Here is a 20,901-nt window from a genome sequence, read left to right as displayed (position 1 = left end):
CTCTCCAGTGCCCTTCTTCCCAGTGGCACACCTGTACTTTTGCTTCCTCAGGGCTCCTCTCCTCATCCTCCTCATACTTTTAGCCCAAATCTGCAATTTCTACTTCCACATCAGCTGTTGAATAAAAGGTAGAACTGCTTTGATTTGAGAGATTTTGCATTTGCATTCCTCTCCAACTTCCCCAGTATTACTTTCTGCCATTCACTTCTCCTGCTGGATTACAGAATATGGCCGAAGAGACCATTCCCAGCCATTCCCAAGTGACACTGAAGTTAGTGTTTGGGTGGCTGGTCAATTGCAAATGTCATTGTGCAGATAATGAAAGACAACTCTGAATGTGTTGAAATGGATGTATTTTTAATGTGTTTTCAATTTAAAAGACCAGCTATGATAAGAATATAGACTTTCAGGCACAGTTCACTGCTCTTTATGCCCAGCCTTCTCACTCACTGAAGATTCAATCCTTCCAAAAGGAGGAAGACTTGCAGGCCTAAGAAACTCAGCTTCAGTTATATCACTGACCACACCAGGTTAATGAGTGAATACATTCTGTCAGTTGCACAAAGCTGTGTGTTCCCTTTGGAAAATGCAGGTCCTGAGCATGAAGGAGTTTGTGTAGCTGGCACATGGCTCAGCTGCAGTGACAGTGGACTGGAACGAGCTCCACCAGCCTTGTGGGCACAGCAGGGCAGGTGAACATGCTGTGGCTTTGGCATGTGCCAGAGCTCCTGTGCCACACTGTTGTCACAGACTCTGTGACTGTGCAGGAGGGATGAGATGCCCAGTGCCAGGGTGGGGGGCACGGTGTGCAACCAGCACATGTGGGGTCTGCCACGCTCGTATCTGCCAACCCTGAGCGTTCAAAATGCACCCTGCAGGATGGCTGAGTGTTTTTAACTTCTTCCACATGATGTGGGAACCTTTTAAGAGATTATACAGTTCATTAACCAGCCTGCTTTTGGTCAGATCAGGAGGAAGTGTGCAGGGGGGTGAAAAGCCTTGTGTACGAAATATATCCCGTTGAGATCATTACATAAGCCAAACACAATTTATTGTTATTAGCCAGCTTCTTAAAATGAGCCTGCCACACACACACACAGAGTTTGCACCATTACTTTGTTAACAAAATGTAGAAACTTGACATATGGCTTTTTTTAACTCCTGATGATAACACCTCATATTGGGTGCTTATTGTTTCTCTGCTATGCACAAACATTCCTGCACTTAGAAGAAATTGCTACTACTCTGAATGAATGATGTTGGGGAAAGTATTTCTGGTGGTCTACCAGGTTGCTCCCAAAGGGTTCACAAACAGTAAGTGTGAGTTCCCAAGTGTTATGCAGTAATTTTGACGCAATATTTCTAAAGGGCTCTACTTTATCAGAAAAATCAGAAAATATCAGAAAAATCCTGAAATCAAAATTATTTGGAACATATAGCCTAATGGTTATTAAAAACATCAATGAATGCACAAAAATTTCAGTACAAGCAAATTATATGCACATGAGGCTAAGTGGAAGATACTGCAGGGCAAATCATAGAAGTGCTTGGAAAATCTCACATGTGATAACTGGGTTTAGAAACTTGTTCAATACCATGGAGTTTTTAAGTATACAAGCTGCTACAGAAAACTTCAGACTCACTCAATTCAGAGGTTTTGGAACTTGGAACATGGACTTCAACTTCTCCATGGCCTGTCTCTTCATTCACTATTTTAAATATTTGCTCAGGTTTCAGCAACACCAGATAAAGACAAAAGCACAATGAAGCAAGAATGGGAAAAAGAAAAAAAAAAAAAAAATCAAACTGTTTCTCAAAAAAAAAAAAAAAAAAAAATTTACCCTGTGACAACATTAGTAAAAGGACAGGAAAGATAAACACAACTCCCAGTGTCTTTTAAAATGGCCAGGAAACAAGAAGGCGACCATGCCTCCTTCATAGGTGTTCCTTGGCTGCACGGCCATGCGTGTGCTCATGCGTCGCTGCTGCCAGCCCAGGGGCAGGAACGTGTCACCATCACCACAGCAATAAGAGTTCAGTCAGGAAGGCTGCACGGCAGCTCACAGCAAAGACCTGCAGATACCCGAGGCTTACTTGTGGGCCCACATTGGCTTCCTTGTGAAAGCCCACATTTTTGGTGTAATCACAGATCTTAGTGCACTGTGGTCTACAGATGCTCCAGTCCTTTTCAGTATGTAGTGAAATATTTGTGCTGGCTACCATGAGTAGCCAGCACAAAACAAAACAAATTTTTGTTTTGTTTTGTTTTTTTCATTTACTCCATGACAGTTAGCACTTCAGTTTTCAAAACACAGTTTAGAGTATTGTACCTTGGTTAGTTATAGCCCCCTCCTCAGACTAAAATTAAGCACAATTGTTAGTGGTAAACATTGCATGCACGCATAAGGAAGTTTATTATTTTTAAACAGATATTGCTAATTGGCACAGGAAAGCTGGACTCTGGAGCACCATGCTGGAGAGACCCAGGTCCGGCAGCTGCCCGCGCTCCCGGCGCCCTCCGGCAGCTCTGCCCTCGGGGCTGCGGGCGATGAATGGAAACCTCCGTCCCTCTCTCCCTGGCTCTGCCCTTGCCCTGAGAGCTTGCCAATAGGATGGTCCTGGGCAGCAGCTAGGAAGCAGCAGCAGCACCCTCGCCTTGCTCAGCCCTCGCCGGCCGGCGCCTGACCCGCTGCTGCGGTTGCCCCCGGCCCGGCACACACTGATCCCCGCCCGTCCTCGGGGCTCGGCGGCAGCGGTGTTTTCAGCTCTGCCCACCACCGGCCCCCCTGCACCGGCACCAAAAACTTCCCGAGCGGGGAAGGGCTGCGCAACCTGAGCTCCGCCCGGCTCTCGGGGAAGCCCCGGGCTGTTACTCCGGCTCCCTCAGCCTCTGTGCACCACCCTCCCCGCCACGCCAGAGAGGATCGCAATCACCCCCTCTCCCGTTAATCCTCCCCGAGGCGTGGGCATCACAGGCCGAGCTTCAGCGCCCGCACCGCCGGGCTCGCTCCCGCTCCGCGCTAAGGGTTGCGGGCATTCCCGCAGCGCGGAAAGCTGCCCCGCTCTACTTACGCCCCGGCGGGCGCGGCCGCTGCCTCCCGCTCCCCGCTTCACCAGCGCGTCCGCCTCGGGCTCCGCCGCTCCGTCCATGCCGCCGCCGCACGGGCGCAACCCTGTCCCTGTCCCTGGCCCTGCCCCTGTCCCGGGCCCTGCCCCGGCCGCGAGAGGACGCGAGAGGAGGCGGCTCTCGGGAGGGGACAGAGCCGGTGCCCGGGGCTGCGGGCAGGACTCGAGCGATGGGGAACACGAGCTCACCCTGTGCGTGCTCGCACATAACTTAGGAGAATGTGCCCGCCCGCCGCCGCGCCTGGGGCTGCCCGACAGGCCCCGTCCCTCCGCGGGGGTTTACCCAGCAGAGCAGGTAGGGCAGGGGACTGTCACCACTCGGTGTCCATCGCCGCCCCGCCGCCGAGTGGCAGTGGGGCTGGGGGACCACGGCTTGCAGGGGCCCCTGCTGCGGTCCCGACTGGAGATCCGGGCAGCTTTTCTGTGAGCAAGACTCTAGACTAAGGTGCAGAAGACTTCCCCTGTTGCCGAGGCTGGAAAGTGAAGGTACCACAAGACTTGTGGCCAATTAAGATGTTAAGGATGTTTCCACTGCCTTAGGAGGTTTAGATCTGACACGCCACACTACTGCTGTGTTAAGGATGGGGATTAGACATGCCACCTGGGGAAGATAAAAGCTTTCAGCTATTATATTTGAAGGTATCTACTTGCAAACATGGAATTTTGAACTGCTAAGAGTTAAATGACACCTTCTAGTTGGCAATGATGAGTATTAAGTGCATCTGGGAATTGTCCCCAAGTGACTGTAGCTGATATTGGTGTAAATCTGAGCTGTTTTCACTTCTGATATGTTACATGCCTCAGAACTACCTTAGAGCTCTCAGAGACATAGTAAGTAATGCCAGTGAGCAACACAGGCTAGGAAGCAGTTTATGATGCATCAGCTTCAAGGTGTTATTGGCTCAGATCAAGATGATTGGTGTTTGAATAGAAAGCCAGAGATACTCATGAGTGTGTACAATTATTGTACATGTTGATAGACAATCTGGACAACATTTATCATCCCTCTGCATTGTTGTAAGAGTCAAAAAAAAGTCAGGTTAGGAGAATCAAGCCACCAGAATACATAGAGTGTATTTGAGATGAATCAGACATCTGTGTTTTGTTTTGTTTCATGTTAAATAGGTGCAAGTAGTTCAGCTCACACTCAAACACAAATACCATGGCTAGGTGTGATTAATATGTACATAATTTCTCATCTTAACACACTCACAATTTTTGACCCTTTCCAATCACTGTTGGTTAGTTACAGAAACTAAACATATGCTGCTCAAAAAAAGAATAAGTATTCATATAGTTTCCAAATCATTATTTTATAATTATTTTCTACCTCCAGTCTCCAAATAACAAAAAATACCTTGACAGAAGATTTGATGAATTCACTCACCACTTTTTTCTTCACTGTATTATTTTCTTTCGTCATGCCATTGCTTTGCTGTTTGTTCTCCATTCTGTTACCTTGTGAAATAATAGCTGAGGGAGAAAAGAAGGAAAGTTATGCTACTGTTCAGCAGAGAAAAAATATACAGGCTCTTTAATAGATATGCTGTCTCTATTAGAGTAGGAACATCAGACCCACTGCAACTACAAAAGAAGTTTAGTCAGTCAGGTGGAACTACATTACTATGGCTGGGTTCCAGCCAGGGCATTGGATTAATTGTTCGTGTGATTCTAATTATTATTAGACCTATACTAGCTAGGTCATTGCATATTTGCAAAGGAGGAGTCCATTTATTTACTGTTCTGTCAAGAAAATTCTTGCCAGTACATCACCATATGTACTTAAATAATGTTAAGAACATTTAAATCTTAATTTATGAAGAAACTAAACTGGTTTCAGAGACAATCTGATATTTACATGGTGCTTCATTGTATGACCTTGGGCAGTCAGCCAGTTTGTTCAGTTAATTTGGAAGATGGATTAGTGTGTTATTCTGCTTCAACATCTTGAGATGTTAGTGTCTTTCAAGACTTTTGCTTACATGGCCATTATAGTAATGATAGATCCAGTCCTGAATACAAGTTGTCTTACAGACAGGAGTCTACAGACAGCGAGCCATGAGGCATGGGGAGTAACAGGCAGTCTGGTGAAGCAGCACACTGGATGGTTGAGGCCATCACGCTTACAAGAGGGTTTTAGGATGGAATCACTTCTATGAGACATTGGCATTACTGAGGCCATTATATCAGATGGTTCCAAGCAACCAGTCTCAGCTTTTAAGTAAGAGAAACCAGAGAGGTAGCAACAGCCTAGAAGCACTAAAGCCAGAAAAGTTAAGTTCTTCCCTCTCTACTTACCAGTGCAGTCAATACTAACAACCTCCTTTTCCTCTTCTTCAAGGGGCCTTAGTCAATTCCCTCTAAATTGTTCTTCAAAAAGGGCTTTCATGGAAATGTATGTCACTTTGTAGGAGAGAGGCTTAGTCTCATCAAACAGTTCTCCTGTCCCATGCCACATTTAACAAGTATATGAAAAGTAATGTCATGACCTGTTCACTGAAGGTCCCACATCCCATACAGATTTCATATATGGATAATTTAGATAATTAAATTAATGAAGGTTCTGGCAGAGCACAAACAAAGCATCATCAAACTGGAATTTAAGAGCTGACAAGATAAAGAGTATATGGGTCATAGCACTGAAACAGAAACAACAAAGTTGGAAACAATCTGCGAAGCATCTAAGGAGACACAACCTCACAGCTAAGCCACTAGCAGGATAACCTTCCCTCACTAAACTTATTTTTATGTGGCTGAATTTTTTTCAGAACATCTTGAAAGCATTTTAAGATATGTCTGTTGCGCCTGGAAAGTTTAATTGCTAGCAATGCACCATCAGTGTAAGTGTCAAGATTGAGCTATCCTTCCTATATTTCAGGTAACCCTCTTTTACTTTTGTAAGGTATCAACTGACTGTAGCAAAAGGAATGTTATAATATCCAGAACAGATATTCTAGTTAATGCAAAAAATAAGAAATTAGAGTTTGACAAAATCTAAGGAAGAGATGATCCACTTAGGGGACTGAAAAGCTCATATTTGCTCTGATGCTGTTGTTTATTGCTTACTGAAAAATTTTAGTAGATAATGTGGGAAAGTATTCCTTCCCTCTGAAGTTCATATTGCTAAGTTGCTAAAGTTGTCTATCCAAAGATATTTATTCATTATTTTTCTTTGTCATAGCAGATTAGATTTTTCTGTTCCATGGCTTGTACAGTTAGTCAGGAGGTGACTCACAAATCAGGAAAGGCTCATTTATGTCAGGCCCAGGGCATCTTCCATTTCAGCTACAGTTTGCTTATCTGTTTATCCAACAGTTTATTTGGTGATGTATGGGTTGAGTTCACTGGTAGGACATGGAATCCTGCTGAGTCCTGTGAATTGTTAGCTTTGGCAAGGAAGGCTCAGCAGCTCACAAAAAAGGAACATTATGACTGGCACAGCAAACTGACTTGGGAGAGGTATGAATAAACCTACTGTAATCCAGGTATAATTTTGAACTTCTATTGAACATTCAACTTTCGCTTACTGACTACAAGTCAGGAAAAATAAAACCTGTTGGAAAGCTGTTCAGAAAAAGCAAATATGCAAAGGGAGCACTTCAGGTAAACTACGATTCTAAACAGCCATATTTGCTAAGTGAGATGATGAAAACACCAAGGAGAGATCACCTCAGAAAAGCTGAGTTAAAGGACACAGATGTTAAAAAAACAACAAGACCAAGCCAAACTAAGGAGTGTATAAAACCTGGGCTGGATCAATTACAGTTGTCCAGCCTGAGCACAAGGCTCAGTAGCCATTGAGAGCCCATTTGCCGTCTTCGTCAGATGAGCTTGGACTATCATCAAGGCCCAATGCGAAACACAAACAAGCTTCCCGCAGTTTATCTGTGATATCAAAGATTCTCTTGTCACAAATTCCTCATGATGGACATGCACAGCTTCCCTTTCTGTCTCCCAAGTACAAAATTATACTATCTCCATGGAAAAATAATGTCTGTGTCAACATTGCACCACTATGGACAGGAGAAATGTGGAAGAGCAGCCTCCAGCTGACAAAACTCACTTGTAATTATAAACTAGTATGACCTCTCAGGGATGGAAAGACCATTATACCCCTCAGGACACATCTCTCTCAACGGTAGCACAGAATAGTTTTCTTTCTTTTAAAAGCAGAAAAAGGCACCAAGAGAGACAGCACCACAGAAAGGTGCAAAGCTTTGGAAAACACTGGTGTAAAATAACCCAAACAGACTCAGTAAATCTTATTGTCCTAAAACTCTGGCAAAGAGGAGAAAAGTTTTGCATCTCACTCTTATTCCATAGCTTGTGTGCTGCTATCTTTTTTCTACTCAGCTACAGCAGAAGTTTTCTATGGCTGAGTCCTTGTGCCTTTCAAAAATGGAGCTGTTCTTTCAGTGTAAGACATGCAGGCTGAGGACTTGCCTGTGCTTCAAGACAGATGCCTCTGCCCCTAGTTTGTGGTGTGTACTACAATGAATGTGCTCCTCTCCCTGCTACCATAAAGCACATATACACACTCACATAGAAGAAATCCACCATTGATTAATTAAAGGATTGATTAATTAGAGCATCCAATGGGAAGAACACATTCTGAGTGTCTGTGTCCCCCAAGCAGTAACAGTCTATGTATTAGATCCTGGTATGTGACATAACTACCTGGTTAAAAAAGGTACAACAGAACTCCATTAAAAACTAAAGGGATTGTTTTCTTCTCAAGCAGTTTTGTTAATCTAGATCTAGTCTGACTCTAATGAGACTGTACAAGTCAATGTTTCCTGTACTGTTTATGAAAAATATCTAGGAGTCCCAGTATTAAAATAACATTGACGGAATCAGACGGGTATGACTTTAATTAGACACAGAGCATTCCTATGGTACTAAACTATTTAGAAAAGGTTATTCTCAAATACTGTAGACACCTCAGCTCCCAGAAATATGTGTCTTGTAAGTAATTAGGTAACTGAGTGGGAAAAAAACACATATGTCTTTTTTTCCTGGACCTGTAGTATCCATCCTAAAGTGCCTTTGCAAAGTTATTATATATGTGAATTATTATATTATTTGTATTTGAATACTTCATACAAGTCACAATCTGATCTCTTATACTGAGAAGGAGAGAGATTGAGTTTCTACCTCAGAGTGAAGTGTTCAGTTGTGGGTTGTTGTTGGGTTTTGGGTAGATTTTGTTCTAAAAAAATCTGGTGAAAATTAAAGTTGTTTACCATAGAAATGTGTTACACTAGGAGAGGAAGACAGATTTCAGAGTTAATGACTAGTTACGTAGAAGCTGAGTACTTGGATAGCACAGGAAATTATTTGTTTATTATTGGTTTATACCAAGATAAATCTATTCTTCCCTCCCCAAGTCAGCCCTTGAGAACATTGTTAGATTTGCTGCAAAGTATCAAGTCCAACTTTTAGATGCTACTCACCACTTATCTGAAGTACTCTTCTCTTCCAGTGAAGTTCAGTGCAGCTCAGAAGCAGCCCTCCTCAGAATTGCTGCTGCTGACTTCTTCCCTAAAATAGGGACAACTAAGTCATTGAGTTAAATGTAAAGCCAGATTTAACTCTTTTATACCATTTCAGAAGTAATAAATAATTAACAGGAAAAACAAAGAATAGTATGACGCTTCAGCTGGAATTCATGCAATGTCTCTTTTTTGCCCAATAGAAAACAAACTGCCTTGTATGGCTGTGACACCCTACAAGAAGTCTTTGTTTCAGATACCACATACCGTGAAAAAACTTTGCTTCCCGAATTTGAACCATTAGATATTTGAAATGCGAGTGCCTAAGGCTAGGACCTGCATTCTTATACTTTTACCTGATTGCAAGTGACTCCACTGAGGAACACCCACAGCATTCCATGTGCTGTAAATAGCTTTTAACAGTGGCCAGTAGCTCAGCATGTGAGATGGTGTGTGGTACTTGTGAGGATTCACCCCTTTTGCAAGACAATAGAAGGTTGGGACAGTACAGTACAGAATATACTGTACACCAATTAACCTCCCAATAGTCAATAAAAAAGATTTACCTTGTCTGCTGTTCTGGCTTTGTGCCATAGAGAGGTGCTCCATATCAGTGTTAGTTTAAAAATTGAACTAAATAGGGATTAGGACAAGGGTGTAGCAGTTTTGACTTTGTTATAAATTCCTTACATCCCAAAGCTAAGAGAGATAAGAACGCTCCATTGTAAAAAGGTGCTATCCTCTTTGGCTTTTCCCTGATCCTACACATATTGCTCTCTTGGAAAATTCAAGGTACATTAAATCAGTCTTATCAGCATTTTTCTAATGACCTTGATAGGTAATTTATTTGGATTATTCCTAATTTTGCAGATGTTAAGGTATCCAAGATATGTTAGGTAGAGAAGCAGCTGTACAGAGGTGAGTTGGCTGAAACTGTAAAAACTCTGGCTGGGATTTGAAGTAACCTTGTTTTTTTGGGGAAAGTGGGATTACTGAGCATGTGGTACTTGGTTTGTATTTCAAGTTGTGATTGTTCTGGCAGCTCCTACAGATCACCTCTGACTCTGTTACATAAACCTTGCTGAGGTTCTCAAAAGATATTAGCATCAGTTTTTCTTCAGCTTAACATGGGCATCCTTCTCCAGTTGCAAGATGCTAATCAGTGAAAACACCACTTTTGAGCAGCAGGAAAGAAATTCTCCTTAAGATCCCCCTAGCATATTTTATGTAAAAGTGTCTTTAGCCTTGGAATCCAATATCTTACAATTAACAGGAAATACAGTCTTGTATTTTAGCTCTATGTAACATGGTGGCTAAAAGAAAATAGATTTATTCTCTGGAGTGAGAATGAGGGAGCAGACAGGTGAGTTTCAAATGAATTTTCTATCTCAGCTACAAGTGAGAGATGATGCCTTCCAGACTTGTATATGTTTAATTTTAATTTCAAAATATCTACATTTTAACTGAAACTGTTACAACTTTAAAATTAACCCAAGGTGATTATGTTATGAAAACTAAAACCAAGATGCTTTACTTCCAAGTAGCATCTGTCACTACTGGAAAGGGCTTGTTGCTCAGCATGTCCCATGACTAGCATAAGGACAGGAAAATAAACAAGAAGGGCTATAAAGCTGGTACTGCTACATCATAAAACAAGTTTTACATAGTTATGTACACTCTGGACACACATGCATGTTCAAAAAGCATTAATTCAATCACTGAAGCCCATTCTATGGTAGAACTAATCCTTTCAAACTAAAAAAACTACCTCTTTGATCCAAGTTTTCCCAAGCTATAGATTCAGGTTTATTAGTTTGCCCTGTTTCATCTTGATCAAGAATACAAAGAAACCATCTCAAGGGCAATTTACACCAACATGACCAAGAAATAGCACAACCAAAACATGAACTTCTATGTCAGAAATCACACAAGAAAGAAATCATAAACTAAACAGAAAAATTAGACTATTACAAACAAGCCTATGTTAAAAGCTTACAAAGTGACTATTCAAACAGAAGGCTGTGAAATTTTCCTGGTTTTTTTCATTGTTAGGAAGTTGGAAACACAAATGCTAGGGAAAATGTGATAACCTGAGGGTGTACAGTGTCTGTAACTATGTGTGTGAAAGCTCATTCACACATAAAGATGGATAGGTCCCATTGGAAATGCAGGCTTAAACTGATGCTAAAATTTTGGGTCTACAAAAATGTTCTGATCTAGCAAAGGAGTAGCATACACTTTAGTTTTAAGCTAATTCCATAGGAAAATTAGCAATACCCATAAATACTTTGCTAGTGAAAGAGAGAATATCGATCTTCTCACTCAGTCAAACCACCAAAACTGGAGTTTGGTGTCTCTTTATGGCTGTATGTCATTGATGAAATGCACTGCTTCCTGCACTGCTAAAACTGCAGTTCGGAGAGAAAGGTCAGGACACTGACCATTTTTATTTAGTAGTTCTTTCATCTTAAAAATCAAAAATTTCCAAATTCTTATGCTTCTATACAAGGAGATCAAACAGATCTGGGGGGAATAGATCAAGAATATTGAATATTTTAAAGTAGTTTTTTCTTGATTTTGTATGACAGTTCATAGGATAAGCTACAGCAAAGTATTTTCCAGCTATTTTGCAAGAAAAAGTGGTTAATAATTACTCTTTGCTGTGTTGGCCATTAGTGTTGTTTTAACCATTTTTTCTTATGTACACATGCAAGTCTGGTGTGTCATCATTCAGGAAAAATCTTATGAGCCATGAGTTTAATGGTTTTTATTATGTTAGGGTTATTTCCAACATTATCCTCCATGTAGAGTAAAGCTAGTTAAATCTTTGCAAAGTTATTACCAGTGAAATCAGGCTAACATCTATGTACCATTTAGTAAATGTTGAATTAAATATTGACAAGAGAAGGCTTTCATGTTGTGAGGTCATGCCCCGAGGTAAGACCAGAGCTGCTGCTTTGTACAGGTTCACTCCAGGTGGAAAGGAAACACTTTTTAAGTAATTTGTGTTATAAAACACAAATTTGTGTTATAAAGAAGGATGGTGCCACAAAATTAAGCCCTCCTAGGATGGGAAATTTGGACTCAATCCTGAAGGCAGAGTGCCCAGCATCTAAGTTCCTTTTGGTTGAATGTCAAAGAATATTTCAAAATTTCTGAGACCAATAGGTTTGAGCAGTTTTGTTACACTTAGGAATTGTTTATTACTTCTCAAAATCTTTGGATAACTGGTGATCTTTTTGAAAGATCAGTTGAATTGCTAACCCTACAGACCAAGCTCTCTGTCCTGACTCAAGGATCATCCTCATTGATGTAATGACTTGTAACCTTGGACATGACTCTCGATCTCTGAGGAGAGGAAAGAATCAAAATGCCTTTGCATGCATTGCAACCTCAGCCAGTCATGTGCTTGCTCAAGTCTTGAGTTGCAAGGCTCCAGTCCCCTGAGACCAGCAAGCACTGCTTGAGCCTGGAGTACACACATTCCTCTCAAGGCTGAATGTGCCTAAAAAGGATGCAGAACAAGCCCAGGGTAGAAATACATACTCATGTTGCTTTCTTGTGAAAGTCAGTCCTGGAAATCAAGTTAGGAAAATAAACTTTGCCAAACTTTGCCCTATCCAACCTGTCCAGCTATTTTAAATAACCCCAATCCCAGCTTTGCTTCAAGATAAGTCAAACCCTTTTAGTTTGCCTAGCTGTAGTTTTAGGTTTGAAGTTTCATTTTTCTTCTTCTAGGGACTAAAAATAATCAGGGATATTTGTGTAACAAATTATTCTCCCATTCTCAGATTCATGAAACCTGGCAAGCATTTGTTCACCATTTGTTCTCTTGAAGGTTAAGAAATATTATCAAAGTATTCTCCTTTAAAAGTAGGGGTAGGTAATCTAATACAAAAATAGGCTTCAACATAGCACTACCTTAATTTGTGTAATTAAATCTTGATATGTAAATATGGTAAAACATTGCATGTTTTGGACATATTTTCCCCCACTTTGAGGAACTGGGGAGTAAAAGAAAAAGCTGGTAAGGTAGATCCTCCTTCCTCTCTCAAGCTTTAGCTGTGATTTCCAGAGGCATTTCAATGTCTTTTTTTGTAGTTTAAAAAATGGTATAAAAAATGCTTCATCACACTCAGCAAGTTTCAATTACATGAACGTAAAGATACGAAACTCCCTTACATTGCCAAGGCTTATGAAACACTGGAAATGCTGGTGGCTGAAGTGCCTGCTTTGCATTTCAAAAGATATTGGGATCAAAGTCTGTTAATTATTACCATTTTCAGCAGCTCATGGCAGCCAGTCCTCACCTCCCTCAGGAGAGCACGCCAAGGGACGTTCTCAGCCCTGTCCTCAGCCCAGGTAAAACTGAACTTTACCCTGACTGTGGACCTGACTAACTCAGACCTGCCTTATCACTGTGGACTTTCCTGTTGGTGACAGGGCTGTATCTGCCCCTGACTTGGTGACTTCAGTTCACACCTGAGTCCCAGAGCTGCCTCAGCACTGGGGCAGGTCGGGCTTCTGGCTGAGCCTGATCACTGCTACCAGGTGACTGGAAGTCAAACAAAGAGATTGTCAAAGAAATAGCATCAAACATGCATAAAATACACAATTATATCATAAATTCAGGAGCTGTGGAGTTGCAGGCAAAAAAAAAAAAAAACCCAAAGGACTTGGAGGTGGAGGTACAGGTGAGCTGTCATAACCCTGCCAGGGTGAAACCATCAGCCTGGGGAGCAGCAGGGAGGGGATGGATGAGTGTAATGCAGGGAGAGGAGCAGGATCTGAGCAGTGTGGGGTAACATTGCTGAGTCACTGTTGTTCTCTCTTTCTCTCTAATAAGTAGATCTGGACTAATAGCGAGACTCTTTAAATCTCAATTATGGAAACAGGCTCGGAGTTAACAGTAAATTCTTAATAGATCTAAGGTGTGTTTCCTCTTTGACAGTAAATAATGCTTTGAGCAGTGTTTCTATTCCATGTTTTTCTGCTCTGAAAGCCAATCCATTGAACCTTGATGTCCAGACAGGGAGGTAGAATATACTGCAAACATTTAGTACAATATCTTTATTTGTCAAAAGCAGGACTCTCTCAGCTGGAGGGCACTAGTGGCAGCAAAAGGAATTCTCCATAAAAGATCATCTTTTCCTCAGTTGCAACTGAATTGTAAAACAATTTTTCTGCACCATACTTCATTGTCAATCTTTGCTTAGGATGGTAAGTAATAGTTTTTAACCATCTAATTATTTAGGTGGTCTAATCATTCATGGAAATAATTATGTAAGCAGAATAGCATATCCTAGGAAGATGTTAGAAATGAAATTGATGTCACTGTAATTTTGAGTGAATAAGATATCCTTCATCTCATTTTATGGAATAGAAGGACATTGACAGAAAGCCATCATTTTGGGTCCAGACTTTCCTATGGAGAGAAAGACTAGGGCTAGAGCAGGGACCATCCCCCTGTACTCAGCACTGGTGAGGCCTCACATGGAATCCTATGTTCAGTTCCAGGCCCCTCAGTTCAGGAAGGACATGGAGGTGCTGGAGCAAGTTCAGAGGAGGGCAAAGGAGCTGATGAAGGGGCAGGAGCTACTCTTCTGAGGAGCAGCTGAGGGAACAGGGGTTGTTTAGCCTGGAGAAAAGGAGACTCAGGAGGGACCTTATCACTCTTAGGTCTTTTCCAAAGTAAATGATTTTATGATTCTGTGATAACCTACTCTGGAACTCCACAAGTATCCAGACAGATGCACAACTTCTTAGGCAACACAAAATCCCCAAGTTATAAATTCGTACGAAATCCTATATGGCCCAATATCCTCTGTTTGTGTTGCTACTGACAGCTACTGTATTCCAGCTTTTCTGCTTCCCTTTTACTCCAGCATTTCCCATTGTAGCAACCTTTTGGTCTCTTCAGTCTTAAGTACTGGCTTTAAGGCTCAGTTGGAGTTGATCTCTGCCCACTCTTGCTATTAAAGGTTTGAAAATTGAACAATCTACTGTAATTTCATGGTGTAAACTAGTGTGTGAAAGCAAGAACACTGACATAAGGTAAGGCACTAACAGTGAGATTGTTCCTAGTTTTATTGCCAATTATATGAACAGGGTGTGATAGTGACTGAATTATGTCCAAGTGCATGACTCATGCCATGTATGGCAAAAAAATCCTGTAACAACACTATGTTGCTGCATTCTACTTTGCTGTTGGTTCAAGGGGCACTACTTTCATGTTAAGACTTATGTTGTCAATTAATAAAACATTAACCTGAGAACAGAAACAGGAATCTATAGGTAGCTCACACAGCCACTGAGAAAAATATTCAAAGTAGTCATCTTATTCCACAAGCCATTATCGAAATTACTTATAGCTGCACAGCAGAGTTTTGTTTATAGGTCCCCTTATCTCCCATTTATGGTTGTCATGAAAATCAGGTTTTTAAATACTTCCTGTACTGTGGCTTTGTTACTTGAAAGGTCATTCGCTATTCCAGACCAGTATAGGATGCAAGTAAATGCTATATAAGCTCACAAACAAGTTATGTGCTTCCTGTACTGTGGCTTTGTTACTTGAAAGGTCATTCGCTATTCCAGACGGATAGGATATACATCCAGTATAGGATGCAAGTAAATGTTATATAAGCTCACAAACAAGTTATGCAAGTGCTAAAGCACCATGCTAAACTTGGTCTTGGTAATACTGGTGAATAAAGCTGCTTCTGTATCAAATCAATTCCATTAAATGAAAGAACAGCACACAATAATATGGTTATCTGAGAATTGTATTGCTCAACCTATCATTGAGTTATTTTGAAAAGAAGGGCAAATGTCAGGAGAAAGTTCGCATAAAAGTGTACTAGGGACACTCAAATCTAAGGCTGATTACAAAGAGCCGTAGAAAGTCACTTTGTGCATCAAGTGGCAGATAACATTAATTGCTGTCTATGCATATTAATGTAGAAAAACTCTTAATAAATACACAGAAATGGACCCACATGTAGCTATTTTTGAAAGATCCTGAAACCATTGTGAGTAGTCTTAGAAAGCTGACAGTTGAGTTCTCTGAGACAGAAAAACCAAGAAAAATAATAAAATTAATCTTAATAAAGGAGTCCTTAGGCTTATACTGTTTCAGACTACAGCCAGCAGTAGATCCCGTAATGGGCCTTTTCTCTCACAGCAGATACAGAGAAGGACAGAAATTATGGATGCTGGAGTAGGTGTGCTAACTTAGAAGGGAGATGTGTCCTTTTCCCCGAGTTGTCCTTTCCTTGCAGAACCTTCGCAAGGTACAGACAATTACACAAAGAATCTCACTTCCACAAAACTTGCCAGTGCTGGAAAGTTTTTGGCCCAGTCCTGTAGTCACATCTTATAATGGCTAGGACTGGCTATTCAAGCAGTGAGAAACAAAGAAAGTTTACATGTCCAGATTCTGGTAATAGGTCTCTTAACAACTTCCTACATTAGAGAGTGTATTTGGATCCACTTTCCATCTTCTGTGTCACTTGTCCAATGTACTTATATTGTTTGTTCCAGCTTCCTGTGGCAATGAGTTTGACAGGGTTCATACATCAGGTTGTCAGTTTTAACTTCTTTTCTGATTACTTATCTGGAATTTCCCTAATTCTTGTGTTGTGAGGCTTATCAGCCATACCCTTCCTGAGTGAAGTTGTGCAGGTTTACCTGCACGTTCCTGCATTATTGGCTTGGTTCCCTGGGCACACTCCTGTTGTGCTACATTAAGCAATTATATCTCACAGGCTGTATCTATATTAGTCACTAAAATAGTTCTCATTTTCCTAAACTTTACAATACATCCAATTCACATGCTTCAAGATTACTCTTCTTTACAAGCCAGAACATGTATTGGTTTACTGAAATTCAAAAAAAACCACCACTCTGGTCACACTGTAATCTCCCCGATGTGCCCAAGGAATCTCCCTTCATCTAATGCTGTAACAGGCAACCTCAGCCTTAGGTTTCTCCTCTGCCAGGAGTGTTGTGGTGTGTTTATTTTCAAAAGGAATTGCTAGGCACAGGAAATGTCTGTTTTGGCAAAATTCTTCACTTCTTTTTCTGAGCTGCTGCAGTAGTGCCAAGAACTGGTGCAAGAGATCACTCAGAGCACAGGCAAACCTGAGCTGGAGCCAGATGCTCCAGGTCAGGGAAAAGCAGGGCATCAGAAGTAGCAAAGCAGAATTATCAACAAAATGGAGCACTACAGCCTACAGAGGCAGTCTAGACTCCTCAGTGTAAATGCTCTCTTAGGGCAAAAGGCAGAGAATAAGAAGTAAAGAGCAGAGGCAATCAATCACATTTTGAAGACTGAACTTCTATCAGACTACTCTGATTTATTAGTTTGCCTTTGGGACAATATTTAATTAATTTATTTTTTCTCTGTATTTTTCATCTTCTCAAGATTCCTGGGAAAAAATCCTTGCTCAGTTGTTTATTTCCTTTTCAGAAAAGGTTTAATTAAAGTTCTTGCTCCCTTCACTCCCATCTTATTAGATGACACCTTATGCTCTTTCTACTTCAGTTGTGATATAACAGGTTTGTAGTGTCTCTGGAGGAGAGGGGAACAGTTTTCTGACCATCTATTCCTAAAGTCCTGGAAAAAGAAATATTGTAGTTAAGCAAAAATATAGAGATTCTTGTACTTTTTTTGTGGCTGAGGAATACAACCCATTGGGGTGTTACATACCACCAGTGTTTGGCATGCCTGCTCCCTTTTTCCCCCTGCCCAACCCCTCTCCAAGAGGAGTGTGCACATCAGGCTTTCAGAGTGGTTTTTGTTCACTGACATTGCACAGCAAAGGTTTGTGCACCTCATGAGTGCTGAGTGTGCCCTGGAGCCCCACAAATTGCTGCAATACCATGACTCACAAATCTCACTACAGAGGGGCACAAGGCAAATAGGCAAACTCATTAACCTTTTTCCTTTCATTTATTTTATAAAATAGATTGGATTGTTGGTTAGTGAGGCTAGGTCTGGTCAAAAACAAGAGGTCAGCCAGACAGGTAACTGTAGCAGCAGAAACAGATGTGTCTTATATGAACTGTTGAGAGCTTTTAGCAGTAGGTATAGTAAAATCCTTCTCTGGTGTTATGCACATTTGCTCTTCTTCTTCTCCTCACCCTCCTGACAGCTGAATTGCGAGCATAAAACTGTCTGAAATACCACTGTGAGGTCTGCTCCATAGATGGTTAATTCTAAAACTGTTTGTTGATGTTCCATAATACGTCATGTATCAATTAGCGAGATGCAGACAACATAATTAATCCTGTCCCTGAAAGAATCTTCTGAGTGGCATTTAAGCTTCAGACGAAACAGTTTAATAGGCATAATATGGTGTTCTGCAGAAGTAGTGAGAGCAAATATCCACCCTGTAGTTTAATAACTCATTATCAACAAATGGTATGACATTTAAATGGAACCATTACTGTTTTATCAGCTGCATGAGAGCAAACTAATAATCTGCAAGCAAACATGATAATAATGTCACAGCATTCAGTTTTTCCAACTTTGTACTCAAGATTTGAACAGACATTGAGAGAAGAATCACCATGGAAGAGGGAAACACCATGCATTTGTATGAACTGAAACTCATGATGGTGTTTCCCTAGTTATTAGAGACTGTTTGATATTTCCCTTTCTTCAAAAAAAACCAATTCACATGCAGTTAACTAACAGCTGGAAACTTGCCTGATTGTTTCATTAGACTGCAAAATACATAACCCAGGGAAGCAGGAGCATGAAAAACTGACTTGTGTAATTGCTGTTGCAAAAGAGCTTGCAGATTCTAGCCTGTGAGAAACAGCTGGTGTGCTGATGTGCTACATTTAATGTAGTCTCTCCTACTCCTGTATGAATTATTGTCTCAAAGGGAGGAAGACGATGACATACCATAGTAACTTTCCTCTCTGCAGGACCTGCCACCAAAGCTGCATTGGGTGGACACATAAGCTCATACACTACAAACATATATGCTGTTTTCATGGAACACTCTGAATAAATCTAAGTGCTTGAAATGGTTAAATGCTGATGTCAGCTGTAGTTTGATATGCTCTCAATGGTCCTCAAGGCAGCAAGGTATGATAAATGCTATATTCTTCAGATATAAGAGATTTTCCATTTCTCTTGAAACACAAATTTGGAAAATTTTCATGATCTTCTCCATTCATTCCCCTGTTCTTCTGTTACTATAATTTCCTGTCTACCCTTCAAATGATTTAGTTAAAGCATGAAATTCATTCATGAAACTCCTTAAGCTGCTCTCCCCCTCTTGCCTTTTCTGCTGTCTCTGCAAGGTCATAATATGGTGTTATCTGAGGCTCAGTACTGCTGCATTGCCCCCCCATCCTTGATCATTTTGATTAATATTTTTTTTCCCTCCAGGTGCAAAGCACTGCCCCAATATCCTGCTGTCTGCAATTATCACAGCTTAATTTTGTTTGAAACCCCAGCTTTAACTCTTCAACTCCTTTCTCTGTGTGTAAGTAGTTTAATTCCTGCTGGAATTAATACAAATTATGCTGTTCCTGGCCTCTTTATGGGGACATAACCATATACTGATTCTTTACCCGAAAATCCACAACAGATATAACAGCCAAAGACTGTGTACCATACCAGGCTCTATGGCATTCAAGCCTCATTGATGACTTGTCTCCTGACCTACATCAGCTGATTAAGGTCTAGTATCCTTTGTGGGTAGGATATATCAAGGACAAGATAATCTCCCACATCAGAGATTAGATTGCACCACATTGCCAAGCACATCTTTGCTCTGATTCATGCCTGTGCACATAGTTACACGGAAGCCACAGCCCTCTCTGGCCTAATCAAGACTTGTTTGCGTCTTGTTTGTCCATCTCTGACAGACCACAGATTTTAGAGACAGCAGATTACATGTTACTTCTCAGATCTTATTCCTTGGATCTACACTTCTGTTGTGGTAAGCTTTAGGTGAAAGCAAACATGGAGAAGATTCCAACAGCATTTGGACACCAACCATCCAAACCTATCCTAATTCACTGTTGCCTCTAAGCTGAAGTGATCTGAACTACTGATACAAATTCTGCTACCCAAATTCCCAAGGAAATTCGTGGAGTTCAAAGTGAGGGATCTTATACATATACATATGAAATCAATGAAAGGGATAATGTGACAACTGCAAGCAACTGTGGGGACTGAGAAGATCTCACAGTTTTAGATCACATGTGGCTTAACTTATTTTTCAAAAATCCAAGGAGGGAGGAATCTGGCTTTGACTTTCTTTCAAGTTGTCCTCTTCTCTACATGTCCTTTCATGTTTGCAGGTATTGCCTTGAAATACTGACAGCTTGGCAGACAAAACAATTATGTTAACTACATATGTAGTTATTATTATGTTAACAATTATGTTAACTCCTTCTCCTCTTCAACGTTGCTGTTATGTGTTTTAGCATGAAATTAAATTTGGTTTGTGTATCAGTATAGACTACAAGTCCTTTGTTCAAGTCTAAGAGTTGATACAATTCCCTTCAAATTTTCCTGGCTTGTTGATCTTGTTCTATCTGCTTCACTTGCGCAAGAGCTCAAATTTTTTTAATCCTTTTAAAAACAATTTGCAGTCAAAAAGATTTCTACTGGAATAGCTTCCTATTGCAGAATCTGAAGGGGTTTTTTTCAGCTGGCAATCCTGGTAGCTTTGAATATTACCTATTTGTTCTTCTTTTTAAACTTAAATTAAAATGTATCATAGTTGTGTGAACACAAAAGACTCTTGCCAACTTGTAAACTAAGAAGCAGTAATACAGTAATGGAACAGTAATAAACGTCTTCCCCAAACTTTGTGGCACACCTCAAAATACTTTTGCTGTTCGAGAAACCTGATTTGACAACTCTTTGTAAACAAATCCCTACTACTTTTCCTTCTACCCATTGTCAATGATGTTTGTTCATAAAATTCCTTCCTAGTAAAATTGTACTAAAAGCCAAAAGCTTCATTGCCCCTTCCACTGTAACACACAGTTTAGGAATGAGGAACAACTTCTGTCTGCTAAAACAAAGCCATGAGAAAGCCATATCCCTTGGTATGATTCCTCTGTTTCAGTGCAGTGGGGAAAAGAAGGAAAACCCCTTGTTCCATTACTTGTCCATTTTCTTCCTTCTCATTCATGGATTAATTTTGTTTGACTGGAAATCCAGAAATAGAGATTAACTGTCTTTAAGCAGTTGGGGTTATAGACTAGTGGCAGAAATAAGTAGTTAATTTCTATTTCTTATCAACCCCTTTTT

General features: G+C 40.8%; 1 protein-coding gene across 1 annotated transcript in view; it reads right to left on the bottom strand.

Moving 5' to 3' along the window:
* Positions 1-3,150, bottom strand: part of SLC2A9 (solute carrier family 2 member 9) — a 76,537-nt gene extending 73,387 nt beyond the window's left edge. Inside the window, exon 1 of the mRNA XM_041402844.1 lies at positions 3,073-3,150. Coding sequence (XP_041258778.1) covers positions 3,073-3,150 — 78 coding nt within the window. The remainder of the gene's footprint in view (positions 1-3,072) is intronic.
* Between the last annotated feature and the right edge of the window lie 17,751 nt (positions 3,151-20,901).

The sequence above is a fragment of the Onychostruthus taczanowskii genome, unplaced genomic scaffold (genome assembly GCF_017590055.1).
Source record: "Onychostruthus taczanowskii isolate IOZ18803 unplaced genomic scaffold, ASM1759005v1 scaffold2, whole genome shotgun sequence".
Classification (NCBI taxonomy): domain Eukaryota; kingdom Metazoa; phylum Chordata; class Aves; order Passeriformes; family Passeridae; genus Onychostruthus; species Onychostruthus taczanowskii.
This window is presented reverse-complemented; position numbering and strand designations above follow the sequence as displayed.